At 38.1% G+C, this 15,489-nt stretch overlaps 1 protein-coding gene across 2 annotated transcripts in view; it reads left to right on the forward strand.

Moving 5' to 3' along the window:
• The window catches only part of GLCCI1 (glucocorticoid induced 1), a 48,027-nt gene that overhangs the window by 7,515 nt on the left and 25,023 nt on the right, over nucleotides 1-15,489 (forward strand). For both annotated transcript variants that reach the window (XM_063123394.1, XM_063123385.1), the window contains exon 2: nucleotides 8,979-9,130. In XM_063123394.1, coding sequence (XP_062979464.1) covers nucleotides 8,979-9,130 — 152 coding nt within the window. The remainder of the gene's footprint in view (nucleotides 1-8,978; nucleotides 9,131-15,489) is intronic.

The following is a 15,489-nucleotide window of genomic DNA, read 5'->3' on the forward strand; positions in this document are numbered from 1 at the left end:
CCTGAAGTTATTGGGTGCCATGTGTGCTTGTGCATGCATGCACGCATACATGCATGCATGCGTGCACGCACACACAGCACCTTCCTGGCTAAAATTAGAATAATGGTAGGAGCTCCTGTCATTGTGCTCAGTGTTCTGGTCCCTTAAAACTTCGTACATGATGACATGAACTTTTTATTACATGGACTGAGTGTAGATAGATGTGATATATGAGGATCTCAGGACTATTGCAACAGCTGCCTTTTGTAAAACTCTCAATACTTTTGCTGAAAATATTTTAATGACTGCAGTTGTGATCATGCAATATGGAGAATAATATTTCACTTGTTCAGATTTGTTTGGCTAGACTAGAAGGGGCCTCTTTTATCAATGTTTATCAGGGACTTTATCTCTTTTATCAGGGACTGTCAAGAAATACTTTTGTAAGCTGCTGTGAGAGCCTTTTTTGGCTAAATGGCGGCATAAAAATCCTTAAATAAATAAATAAAATAAATAAATAAATAAATAAATGTACATTTCAACCTGTTCTGCATATCTGGGTACAACCGATACAGCTATTGGGAACTCAGACTAGTACAGTTTCCTAACTAGCTCCTAAAAAAGGGAAGAAACTACCATTTTCTGCAATTGTTTAAATTATAAGGTACTACTAGGATTGTACTTGAGTTAAGGAGACAATACATTAAATAAAAAAGTTTGGGTTAATTGTAATGTTCTTGAACATTATCTGGTTTGGGCTGTAATACAAGTATTCATTAGCAGTTATGGGGACATGTAAACTTATCTTCGTCAATAGTTATTCATTAGTTCCAATCTTTTCTAGCTTTTTTTCTGTCCTTTTTAAAAAAGGCAATAGTACAAGCCACGTGACCCCCCCGTAAACTTGTCTGGAAAACTCATGTTTTGTTTAGTACGTAAGTCGTACATGGGAAATTTCAATTTCAAGAATGACTAGTAAAGTCAGTAATTTTACTTAAATCCATGAGCATGGGATTTGCAGCTAAATATAGAAATTACCGCTGTTGCTACCCATCCATAGAAACAAAACAGATACAAAATTAAGAGGACTTTGCATGACACATGGCTGCGTTCGGACAATGCAATAGTCAGTGGTGGGATAATAGTCAATGCTACGATTGATTATCGAGGCAGTGCTCCCTACATGACATGATTATAATCAACCATGATGTGGATTAAGGCCAGTGTTGAGTTGACTATTAGGCCTTAGCTAGACCTAAGGTTTATCCCGGGATCGTTCCGGGGTCATCCCTGTTCATGTAAATGATGCACAGGATATACCGGGAGCAGGCAGGGACGACCCTGGGACGACCCCGGGATAAACCTTAGGTCTAACTAAGGCCTAAGTCAACAGTGTGTTTGATTGACATGTCCCCAGTTCTCCCACTGGTATCCCATTAGCCATTTCGAGTTCTGCTGGCTGGACTAGAGTGGCCACTTCGGTAGCTTTTGCCAGGGAACTCTGTAATCACCGAAAATAACCAACTGTGTGAGACAAAATAGTCAACGGTGCCTGACACACAAAACAATAACCAACAGTGGTTCAAATAATGATCTCTGCATGGCGTTGGTTATTTGCATTGGTTATTTTTTGCCGAATAACCAACCGTGGCGGGAAAAAGTCTTGATAGATGACACAATAAACAATCGTTGAGTATTTAACCCACCCTTGACTATTTAACCCACTGTTGGTTATTGTGTTGTCCAAACCCAGTCATCAGCTTACCATGGCTTAATTTACCGCAGGTGCTGTTGCATCATGTGTTTTGCCCTGAGATCCCTGTGATATAGGGTGGGGTATAAATGTTTTAATAAATAACTAACTAGTATGAACCCAGGCAGCAGCTGTTGTTTGAGGGTAAGAAAACCTTCAACCATAAAACAAATCACAGGTTATTTGAGTGTTGTCTGATTCTCAAACAACCCCTGCCACCTGGGTTCGCACATCACAACAAACCACGGCATGCTGGGTGCCATACAAAAAGAGAGTACCCAGCTCAACAGTAAATTAAGCCATGGTAGGCTGTCATGTCGTGCAAAATATGTCATACAAAATATGTCATACAAAAACAGAAATTTGTGGAAAGCCACTTTCTAAAATAAAATTTGGGGGGAAATTGAAATACAGATTACTTGCATCAAATCTAAACTAACTTTATGAGTCTAAAATCTATCATTTATAACTTAAGAAATATTTTCTGTTATGTACATTTATGCAGTGTAAAATCTGAAATGACTGTTCAAACAATTACAAACATAGTTTTAGAGATGGAACTGCTGCATCCCAAGTTACCTAAATATCTTCGTCTTTGCCATTTGCAAAAATGGAGGGGGAAGGATAAGGAAAACAAGTGATCAGTGATGTAGTAAACAAAATAAGGTTTTATTATATGGCGATCAACTGTAGACTTCAGCATTATTATGCAGAAACAGAAGACACATGTATTTCTAGAGAGCTCAGAAAATAAGCACTCATAGAATGTAAATTAAGAAGCAGCAATATCTTTAGATATTTGTTGCAGTGTATACCTGACTTCTTTAAAAAAGTGCTTCTATTCAGGTTTCAGCTATATTGATATAGGAGCCTGATATTTTTATTTATTTATTTATTTATTACATTTTTATGCCGCCCAATAGCTGAAGCTCTCTGGGCAGTTCACAAAAATTAAAACCATAATAAAACAACCAACAGGTTAAAAGCACAAATACAAAGTGAGGGCTTACACAGAAATCTTCAGAGGGAAGAAAGGATGCCTTTTCCATTTCCCCCCTTCTTCAAACGTTTCCCCATATAAAACTAAAGGGTTCATGTTTGAGGCTGGGTGTTTTTGTTCTTGTTCTTGTTTTGCTGTATCAAGGGGTGTAGAGTATAAGGAGAAGAGATAGCCTTTTGTGAATTGGAAAGGGAAGTGTCCTTTCTTTCCTCCCTCTTGAAACCTCCCCATATAATGCAAGGAGGGTTTTTTTTAAACCTCATGGTGCATTCACCACTGCCACCACCACCCAACCCCCACTTCTAGGACACTCTAAGCTGCTAGGGACTCAAGCAGGTCTATTCCTCCCTACATGTCCCACTTTTTTCCAACTGACATCCCAAACATTATGTGGCTCCTCATGAGGCCATTTTCAGTTTTTTTTCTGTTAATGTAGAAACCGATACCGCTTGCCTTGGCAGTATGCAAAGCCACTGTCTTGACTTATGTATCTATCTTATTTATACCCCACCTTATCACTTTGCATCAGTGTTGCTTACAAAAAACACAGTATGTAAAACATGAAAGATGAAAACTACAAAAGCAGTAAACCGTAAAACCAACTGGTAGAAACAATTAAAATATCAGTCAGCTGAAGGCAATTACAACGATACAAAACTTATTAAAAGCACAGAAACAGGATAGATTTTGCCTGGTGCTGAAAAGATTACAAAGATGCCAAGTACACATGACAGGAACCGTTAGATGCACATGGCATTCCATGGTCTGGATGCCACCACTGTAAATGCCCTCTCTGGTAGCCACCTGCCTAACTTCAGATGGTGGTGGCACCCTTAAGGTGATGGGCAGGTTCATGTAGGAGAAGACAATCCTTTAGATTAGGATAGATCTCCAAATGTGTGGTTTCCAACTACCAAACCTCCTGCCTGCATGGCTAATTGTCAGGGATGCTGGGAGTTAAAGTCCAAAACACCTGGAGATCTACTTTCTGCCTACCCATGCTTTAGATACTTGGGTCAAACTGTTTTATATGGTTTATAGGTCATTAAAATCAGCACTGGAAATGAAATGGTTTAACTTGTCTTTTTCTTCTGCCCAACTGATAGGCATGAGATCACAAAGTTCATTATTACTAATTATTATCCATTGTAGGAATACAATTCTATGTACACTTAATTGAATATGTGATCAGTGAATTCAATGGAATTTGCTTTTGAATAAACATTCATAGTAAGTATAGAAAAAGTTGGGTACATTGAACCATATTTATTTTATTTTTATTCCATTCCATCTCAGTAGGTATTTGAAAATATTAAGTCCCTCGCTAATTGGCATTAGTATCTGAAAGATCCATAGCTGCTGATTCTGAACTTTGACCTTGAGCGTCACATATTTCATAATGTGATTCATACAATTCAATTTGCATGAATTGAAAGAAGCTTCTCCACTCTTACACAGGTTTATAAGATTTATATCCCACATAATCCAACATAAATTCAAGGCATCATACAGTGTCAAAATTAAAACAATATATTAATATGAATTAAAAGCAAAGCCAGATTGTAAGACCAATAAAATATTGGACAGCATCACAAAAGGCAGTTAAAAGCATGTGAACAAGGCAGAAATTGCCTGGCACCTAAAGGAAAATAAGGAAGGTGTCCAGTCAGTGCAGGTCTAGGATTGGATTCCCAGAGTTTGAGTGCCAACACTGAAAAGGCCTTCTCTCCAGCAGCCATCTACCTAACACCCATGTTAGTTTGTTCCTTAGTTGTACGTGTATCATAAACCATTTATCGCTTTCTTATAATGCAGAAAGTAGAGGAATCTAAAGCAAATATGAAATGAGATGAGTCCATTTATTAAATAAAAGGCTTGCCTTGCAACTGCATTGTGGGAACAATATTTTTGTCAGACTGTTGATTTGGACCTTAAGATGTTCTGTATTCTGCAACTTTTGAAAGTAATTCTCCCAGTGTTGCATCATAAGACTGTTGGTTGTTTAGTAATCCAGACAAAGACTGTATCTATCCTATCATAATTAACATTACCTTTAAGTCTTGAATTGAGGAGTCTTGTTACAATATTTTTAAAATAGCACTTTTGATAGGAAGCCTCTTCTTAATGTTTGAAAAAATGAGTTCTTCAGTTGTTCTCCATTTTAAAAAAATTTAAACGTCAATTTTTTATTTTTTCAGCTCTTTCCTCTCACATTTCTAGTCAATTATATTAGAAATCAAAATTTAATCATAGAATCATTATGTGGCATGCTCTTGCCCTTGACCAAGAGGGGGAAGGAACAGTCTAGTAAATATTTACTAATTATATTTTTACATGACACTTTTAGATGAAGCTCTCTGGAGAGTTGACAAGTCAAATTTTAAAACCATAAAATAACTAAAGTAGAACATAATATAAAACTATAAATTTAAAATCAAATCAAATCAAAGTAGTAACCAAGTTCCGGCAGACCTATCCAGGGGAATTTTAGGATGTTTTTTGAATGTTTTTAGGATGTCTTAACAATGTATATTATGTTCTTAATTCAGTTTTATGTATTTTATATTTACTGTTGTTCCCCACCTCGATCAAAATGGAGAGGTGGGTAAGATGATGATGATGATGATGATGATTAAAAGCTAGCAGCAGTGCAAAAATCTAAAAATGCACTAGTACAGTGTTTAAAACTGAAAGGTTAAAAAGCCTGGAAAAATAAAATAGACTTCACCTCGTGTGGCGCAGAGTGGTAAAGCAGCAGTTTCTGCAGCCGAAACTCTCCTCACGGCCTGAGTTCGATCCCAGCGGAAGCTGGTTTCAGGCAGCTGGCTCAGGTCGACTCAGCCTTCCATCCTCCCGAGGTCGGTAAAATGAGTACCCAGTTAGCTGGGGGAAAGGTAATAACGGCTGGGGAAGGCAACGGCAAACTACCCCGCTATAAGGCCTGCCAAGAAAATGTCAGCGAAAGCTGGCATCCCTCCAAGAGTCAGTAATGATTCAGTGCTTGCACGAGAGGTTCCTTTCTTTCCTTCACCTGTTGCCTAAAAGACCACATTGTAAGTGCCAATCATCCTCTCTGGTGAGGTCATTCTATAACTGGGGAGCCACCATTGAAAAGGCCTCTCCTTAGTAGACATCTGCCTCACCTCATTCGGTGAGGGCATTCAGAGAAGGGCCACTGAGGGTGCTCTTAGGCTCTGGCAGGTATACATGGGGGAGGAGATGATCCTTCAGATAACCTGGCCCCAAGGCATTTATGGCTTTATACGTTAATACCAGTACTTAGAATTTGGTCCAGAAATGGACTGACAGCCAATGCAGATCATATTGGCCAATACCGTTAACATTCTTATTGCCCTATTTTGGACCATCTGAAGTTTCTGGACCATTTTCAAAGGAAGTATAACGCATTGCAGCAATACAAGAGCAATACCAGAGTGTAGATAACTGTAGTTAGGCTATCTGTCCAGAGTGGAACATAGTTGGTAAATTAGCCACCTGTGCCTCCAATGTCAGTGCTGGATCTAAGAGCACCTCCAATCTATGAAACCGATCACTTAGGGGAAGTGCAACCCCCTCTAGAATACATTGAATATCAGTCATCCAGGCAGAAGAATCATCCACCAACAGGACCTCCATCTTAACTTGATTGAGTCTCAGTTTATTGGCCCTCATCCAATCTCTTACGACACCCAGACACATTCAAAACTCCCACTGCCTCACCTGGATTTGGTGAAAAGGAGAGAAAGAAGCTGGGTGTCATCCACATATGGTGAGATCTCAATCTACACCTCTAGATAAACTCCCCCAGCAGTTTCATGTAGTACTGGGGATAAAATAGAGCCCTGTGGCACCTCATGGCATAACTGCCGAAGGACAGAGCAATAATCTCCCAGGACCACCTTCTGGAAACAGCCATCCAGGTAGAAGCAGAAGCATTACAATGCAGTACTACCAACTCCTAGCCCAGACAACCTATCCAGAAGGATACCATTGTTGATAGTATCAAAAGCTGCTGAGCGGTCTAAGAGAATCAACAGGGTCACACTCCCTCTTTCCCTCTCGGCAAAGGTCTTACAACAGGGTGACCAAGGCAGTTTCCATTTGAATGCCAGGCCTGCACCCCAATTGAAATACAATAGTAAACTAAATATAAACTGACAAGGTAAGCAAAGAAGGAATTTGAAAAGCAAAGTTGCATCTATTTTAAACCACTTGCTTAAATTTCTCAATGGCAGGATACCTACTATTAAGTGTTAGATGTTAAATGTGTAAAAAATACCAAAGGAGAATGCAGATACCACAAAGAATTCATTTAGCTTCTCTGGATCAGTTTTCACTGGAGGTGATGGAGAGACCAATTTCTGATCAATTTTTTTTGGTGTCAGGCAATGGTCCTTAGAAATACTTTAATTTATCTACTGTCAGCAGGACAGACCTTAGTAGAGTTGTTGCACTATGTAACTTGGCCACACTTTCAGGATCCTGTGGTGTGGATGCTACCAGAAACTGTCTGCATTCCTATGGCCATAACATCTAGGGGTAGTTGCTATATATGTCAGTGTCATCATTGCTCTTGGGTGTCCTTACTTCCATCAGCACTATTCAGTGATGTGAAATGTGGGTGAGTGGGTAAGAATGTCCTTGAGAACAGATTTCTGCTGGGGGATAGAAGGGGAACCTTGGTGGTTGGCTTGAGCCCTTGCCTTGGCAGTTGCCTTACACAGTGATACAGGGCAGAACATTTTCCAGTGCTTTATTTTTCCATGGAAATGTTTCAATTTAATAAATTCATTTGTTAAAATGAATGTATGCGAATTACAAACACAATATTGGACAGATTTGGCAGAGAACTTCACCTAATGAATGGTATAGAAATGTAATAAATAAAAAAATCAGAGTGAAATGGAACTAATAAATAGTGATAGTGAAACTAAAGGTACCCCAACAACCATAGTTGAAGAGAATTGAACTCTGTTGAAATAAGTGAATGGTTGTCAGTATATCATGCACAGTTGCTAAAATTAATTAGTGTGTCAACAGTTTTGAGTACCTTTGTTTTTTCTTAAACAGTGTAAGGGAAGTACATGCTATTAGGCAGTATACAATGCTGCAGCGCCGCTTATGCCATTGATATAGTGCTAGAGTAAGAAACCACAGGTGCAGCAGGTTTTTCTGGAAAACCTATCATGCCAGTATATGCATTGCACTAGAGGTCGCTTATTCTAGGGCTGTGTCAGTGGTGTAAGTGGAACAACCGTGTTGGATACTGCCCAGTGTCTTTAAATTTTTTACAAGTATTCCAATTAAAAAAAGTCTATGTAATATAAAATTTAAATCACATTAAGTGTCCTTTAATTTCACTTCTCAAATATTTCAGGTCAAATACTTGTGTTATACTGGGACAAAAATCTAATGTGCTTTTTTTTTAGCTTTGTTGTTTACTAAATACAAGTAAAATAAACATACTAAAATAGATCCCTTTTAGGGCAAGGGTGGGCAACTTTCCAATTCAAAATTTTGGACACCATAGAATGCATTGTCAATGAAGGTCAATTTTGTACAAATCGGTTGAGATATTTCAAATATTAAACAATGGGAGGGTGCTAATAGAAGCAGTCTAGGTTATGTAACTCAAATATTAGGTTATATTTTCTTAATATATTAACTGTAACACAGTCACTCCCCATACATTTAATAAAGTAATCTCTTACCTGCGATAACTATGACATAATATTAGTCTTTAAGGTACCACATTGCCTTCTGATGTGTTTACATACAGCATGGAGTCACCCCATGCCAGAAGTATTTTTCTTTTAGCAAAGCTTAAGTGAGAAGGTAAGCTAAAGTGCAGACTTAACCTGGAAAGGTGTGTAGCTCATATACAACTATCATTATGTACACTATCAAGAAAATTGTATGGAAAGTAAGATTTTTTTAAACATGGTGTTATCTAAAAAGGTGGTAGGGTGGGAGAGGAGTGAATGAGAGAAAATCTTACATGAATACTTTTTCCTGAATTTGCCATAGACTGGTTGTAGCAGACATGCAAATTCCCTCTATTCACAGAATACTGGCACTGCTCCAGTTTACCTTTACTCTTGGAGTTTTTCCTGCTTGAGATTGATCCTGACAGGGGGTATTTTCTTATTAACAGACCTTTTGTGTTAGTTGCCACATTGAAAACACGTGGATACCTAAATCATTAACAACCATATTCATGTTGCCTATAACATATTTCTGTTTCAGTGGACAGGCCAAAAGCCCAGCAAATTAGAACATCTAGTACCATAAGACGCACATCTTCGTTGGACACAATAACAGGACCTTACCTCACAGGACAGTGGCCGCGAGATCCCCACATACATTATCCTTTATGCATGAAGGATAAATCCACTCAGGTAGGTTTGAGAAGCCAATAATTGCTACTTAACTGCTCTCTCGGTTCATTTGGTATGTGCAATATATAGCCAGTGCTGGTATCTAAATACACTGGGGGTGCAGCAATATAAACAAGGCGGTACTTGTGCTCTTCTGCAGCAAATCTAGAGCATTTGGTCCATTCAACTCATAATGGACCAATCCTATGGAATTCCTTGCCTCTGGAAGTCAGCCAGACGCCAACTTTGTATTCCTTCTGGTGCCTCCTGAAAATGTAATTGTTCCAAGAAGCCTTACTTTAATGACCAGCCACGGTTTTATTTGCACTTTGTTTCTTTTAAAAATGTGCTTTTAATGTTCTTTTGTTCTGTTTTTATTCTTTTATTCTATTTGTCCACTGCTCTGAAATTCTTGAATGGGGAGCAGTTTATAAATATTGTAAATACATAAAGCACTGACGTACTAGAAAACACAAAATACTATCTGCATAATCCCCATTTCCAGATAATTAATTAAAGAACAAAATTTAAATAGTCCTACAAATAGGCTAGACATCTCATAACAAATATATACCAAGATTGAACAATTCACAAATATCTAAAGCTAGATGTTATCCCAGCCTTGAAATCTAAACATGACCCCATTCTGATGGTCTCTAGACACCTTAAGCAGCAAGATCAAACTTTGTAATTGGAGTCGGTCAGGGCTCTGCCCTCTCAAGCCAGGTAGAGGCGCAAGGACAAGGTCCCACAGGGCTTACACATAGATGGTCTTTGTGAAGCTGCCCTTGAAAACCATTCAGAAACTTCAGCTAGAACCATGTGACTCCTTTTTGTACCAGCTGCACTGGCTGCCGGTTCATTTCCAAATGCAATTCAAGGTGCTGGTTATTACCTTTAGAGTCCTAAACTACTTGGGTCCTGGCTACATGAAAGACTGCCTCGTCTCATGTGAACTTGCCCTTCCATTAAGGTCAGTTTTTGACCCCTCTTGCTGTTGCCTTCAGTGGCATAGTTGGAGGCAATGGACAAGAGGGCTTTTTGGTGGCAGTGCCTTGTATTTTAATTTGCTGATATTAATTTGCTGTTGCACCCCCATCCTAAATGCATTTTTTTTGTCTTTGGTACAGTTTCTTACCACGTAACTAGAATAAACAAAATAGTACCTGATTTATAAAATGCTCGGTGTACCTAAAGTTCCAGATGATTAGCAGTATTGGTCTCGAAGAAGAAAAAATAATGATCTACGCACAGTTCTTCCATATGGGTTACTGGAGCAGATGCCTTCCTTGGAATTGCATGGAACAGATTTGAAGAAAGTTGTGGGGATGAAGTTGGGATTTAGGATTTCAACTCTATTTCTGCTGTTAGTGAACTATGGCTTTAACTCTCTCATTTCATTCTCAACAGTAGGGTTTTATCTGTCAGACAAACTGCAGCTGCTGGAGTTGTTCCTCTCCTGAATGGCCTAGCAAGGCCTCAGAAATTATACAGTAGACCTGACCCCTTATTTTATTTTGATTTAATTTGTCTTTAGCAAACTGTCATTTTAACACGCACACCCTTATTTAAAAAAAAGTTGGAACATTCAGGCTTCCTTACTGATGCATTGGCCTGACTGCTGCAGCATCCGGCTATTGCTTGCTTGACATGTTGACTTGATAGTGGCTGGGAGTGTTGGAGGCTTGAGAGTAGTACTGCAGTAATGATAATAGTACTGAGAGTAGTACTGCAGTAATGATAATAGTACTGAGAGTAGTACTGCAGTAATGAGAATAGTACTGAGAGTAGTACTGCAGTAATGAGAATAGTACTGAGAGTAGTACTGCAGTAAACAGACTTGCTAGATGCATACTTTCCCCTTACGTAAGAGTGCCTAAAATCAATCAATTGCCTACTTTGGATGAAATGGTTCACTTTCCACTATCAGCTGCAGGTATATTTGTGTTAGAACTGCTGCAGTACTACTGCAAAACACTATGAAATGAGTACCAATTCAGGGTTTGGGGAAGGAACATAGCTCTGTGGTAGAGCGCATGCTTTGCATGCAGAAGGTTGCAAGTTCTGATAGGTAGCAGTTGATGGGGAAAGATTTCTGCCAGAGATCGTAGATAGCTGCTACCAGCCAGAATAAATACTGGGCCAGATGAGCAAACAGTTTGACCTCATGTAGGGCAAGTTACCATGTGGCCTAAGAATTCTCATTTTAAAAATACTGGAAATTAACCCTTCTTAGGCCTTGGCAGTTGCCGATAACTTGCCCTCTCCCTCCTCAAATTCTTAGTGAATTCCTGCCTGCTGTGTGTGAGTTTACTATTTTTAGATCAGGTTTTTGGATTTTCAGCACTCTAGCAGGTGATTAATAAACTGATTTTGCTCTGCTTCATCTTAACCTGAGTTGAAGGTAAGACTTTATTTCTCTGTAGAAGCCCGCCCATTCTTCAGAATGCTCATATTTGGTCCTGTAGGACTTGAGAACTTGAACCTTCCTATTATCTAATTAACAGCTGCCCAACTTGCCCAGGTGTTAAATGAAAATTGACAGAATACCATTTTCATTGACGAGAATGAATTCTTCAAGTTACTATTTGATAGCCCTTTTAGCAAGATAGATATTAAGCTTCTAATCTATTATTTCACCATGGTTATGGAAGTCACTTTAGCTCTATAGCATTAAAATGGCTCAATGGAGACCAAATTAACCCTGATTTCCAGAGTGCCATAAATTTTAATCTCCTGTTTTAATGGACAAAGTGGGCACATGAGGATTGCAAAGATGAAGCAACTTAAAATAGACTGCTTTCAAAATAGTTGAAGGTTATTTTGTTTTATACTTCGCCAGAGATGACACCACCTATTCAGCACCTTTTGTTCAGCAGCATCTTGTTTTGAAAACAAATAAAGAGCTATATATCAGAGAGGGCAAACTTTATGACTCAGAAACAATTTGCAGTACAGTCTTATCTAAAGCCTGGAAGGTTTTAATTTAATTAGTAACATTTTTGCCTCTGGAGCCATTTGTAAGAAAAAGAGCATTTAAATTTAAAAAAAAACAGATTAAAACAGCAGCAGAGAAGAACAACAGTAGCTCAGTAGGCCAAATGCCTGAATAAATAAAAAGAGGTTTTGCCTATGCTGCTGACTGGATCACTTTATCTGCCAAAATAAATGTCTAACACTTGGAAGCCTATCTGACAAATAGCCTTGCAAATAAGCCCATGAAAATTGTAGTAGTCTATCTGACATCACATACCCGTTTTAATAACTTCTAGAACATAAATGGCTTGAGGAGGTGGGGAGAGGAACCAATTCCCTTTAAACTGATACACACTTTCCAGATGTCTCCTAGAGACAAGTCCCAGCACCCCACAGGTGAGTGGCTGAAGCAGCTCCTAAGGATACGGGCTGGCCACTTGATTGTATGTAGCCTATTTATACACTGCTTTCCTTCTGTCATGGAACTCAAGGTAGTGCACATGGGGTTCTCTGGCGGTCTCTGATTCAGGCACTGATCAGACCCAAATGTGCTTAGGTTCAGCAATGTGGCTGCAACTTGTGCTCAGAACATCCTGGGACATTCCTTGTTTAACAATACTAGAGATGTGAAATGTCTGGAAATTTTGAAGCCATGGGGAAAACCAGTTTTTAAAGTCCTTTCTGTAAAATTTCCAACATAGTTATTTCTTTTATTCTTTTTTAAAATTATTGTTCTAATGAATCTTTTACTGATAGACATGCTCAGTTTCTCAACATGTCACTAGAGTCACCATATCATAGGTGAAGAAAATGTGCATTCTCAACAGTTTGGGTTTTGTTCTGTAGAGTCATGTGTTTCTGGGCTTGTTCTCATTAGATGCTATAGCAGTCAGTTAACATGGTTTTAAAATCCACGTGTGAGAGAAATATTGTAGATTATATTGCCACTGCCGACACATGCTATGTGCCCTTTTAAAAAGCACTCACTGCCATAGTTTTTAATAAAAGCTCCCAATTAGACCTCACTGGTAGGGAATGCTGCTTCAGTTATAAAACCATTAACCAGTGTTGTCAACATAATCCCTCTATCCCTAGTAGAAACTCAGTAGCCTGTTTCCTATGGTGTAGGCATATAAGTGACACCATCAAAATGAACAAAAATTAAGATGAGAATTATTTACAAAAGGGAATAAAGTCACTCTTCAAATAATATGTTAGGTAACTTAAAGGTTATTCAACTAAATGTGATTGTTTTTTATTCCTAATAGGTAAGAAAAACTTCCCAACTAAATACGGTCACCATAGCTTTTCCTTCAGAGCAGATTTTCCTAAACGTCAACCACACCTAATTCTTCACAGACTGGTGCTATACACCAGTCTTCCTCTACCTTTTCCTGCTTCTGGCTTCTAGAATGATTTAGATATTTCAGGGATTACTTGCTGAAGTTCTCTTTGGTCAGACATAAAATTGGAACCTAAAATGTATATTTATTTATTAATTAAATTTATATACTGCCCCATAGCCGATGCTCTCTGGGCGGTTTACAGAAGTTAAAAACAGTGAACATTAAAAGTATACAAAATTTAAAACCATCAAAAATATAAAACAACAGTATAAAACTGCTGTTTTTATACTGTTCTTTTTATGTTTCTGATGGTTTTTTAAAATTTTGTATACTTTTTAAAGTTTACAATTTTTAACTGTTGTAAACCGCCCAGAGAGCTTCGGCTATGGGGCGGTATATAAATGTAATAAATAAATAAATAAATAAATAAAACAGTATCCATTTAAGCAACAACATAGATATATAGATATAACCTGGTTTGCTTGTTTATTATATTAAATGTAATAGTATAGTTTATTTAGAAAAATATAGAGATTTTGCTTTTGTACATAGTTTACTTTTAAATGTTTTTAATTTGCATGATAATTTTATGAGCATATATGCATATATATATATATATATATATATATATATATATATATGACATTTTATATTCCAAAAATGACAAAGCAACTTTAGATCTATAAAGAGTGCTAAAAAAGGTATTGCATATTTCTCATTTTTTCTTAATATTTCTGGACCCCTGTCCCCCAAAAAAGAACAAGAAAAAAAATAGCCAAGTTTATTTTATTTTCCCATGGTTTCAACATTTCTGGAAATTTTACATCTCTGTTACTATGGAGGAAGAATAAAGACTTAAGAGTTTAATATAATGCTGAGAACTTTTCTGGCTTACACAGTACTTTTATCCCTTAAGATTATGTTTTAAAGATTATTTGCTATTTTCTTTCTATGACTGAAGTCATAAGATCAAGGGACAAAAGCATCTCCCCTGTGAGGGAAGGTTACAACAGCTGGAATTGTTTAGCTTGGAAAAACGAGGCTAAGGGGAGACATGACAGAGCTGAACAAAATTAAGCATGGTGTGGAGAATGTGGAGAGGGAGACATTTTACTCCCTCTCTCAAAATACTAAAACCTGGGGTCATCCTGTGAAGTTGATTGGTGGGAGATCCAGGACAAATAAAAGGAAGTACTTCTTCACACAGTTCATAGATAAACTATGGAATTCACTACCACAAGATGTAGTGATGGCCACCAATCTGGATGGCTTTAAAAGGGGATTAGATAAATTTCTGGAGGAGAAGACTATCAATGGGTACTAGTCTTGATAGCTGTTTGCTACCTCCAGTATCAGGCAGTAAGGCTATGTACACCAATTGCTGTGGAACATGGGTGGGAGCAAAATTTAACAAGCAATTAGGCTTGCTTAGTACTCAGATGCTTTAATATGAAGCAGAATAGACGACAGCAGCAGAAGACAACTGCTACCTAGCTCAGAAACTATGTTGGCTAAGTAGAATTAATTTTTGGATTCTTGCTACTCTGGCACTTTCAGTTTAGGCAAGAATATTTGATCCTCTTGAAAGTGATGCAATGTTAGCTGTGCACTTACTTCCAACCACTGATAGTGAGTATTCAGATTCCCCAGATGTTTTCCGAGTAAAGGATGATAAAAGTTTCCAAATAGTAAGTGATACTTGGAAGTCTGTCAGCAAGTAGCTTTTAATGTGGGCCATATTATGAACTGAACAAAGATTGAAAACAGTAGTTTTTCCTACTAACTCTGTGCATATCAAATCACAGACTATTCTCTCCATTGTGAACAGCAACAGGTTTGGAAGCATGTTTAGTCACTCTCCAAGACCCAGTAAAAAGACATTCTCTCTTCTCCCTGCTGCCTCCCCACACCCTTGGGGCCAGTATAGATAAGAGTAGAAGCTTTGTCATAGTATTTCTTTGTGGTGTGGTCTTTGTGCATCACACATATGGACTCCACAGCCTCAATTTGATGACATTTTATATCTGGGGAAATTTTTTGGCAGGAACCCCTCCCATG

This window comes from Elgaria multicarinata, chromosome 1 (genome assembly GCF_023053635.1).
Source record: "Elgaria multicarinata webbii isolate HBS135686 ecotype San Diego chromosome 1, rElgMul1.1.pri, whole genome shotgun sequence".
NCBI lineage: Eukaryota > Metazoa > Chordata > Lepidosauria > Squamata > Anguidae > Elgaria > Elgaria multicarinata.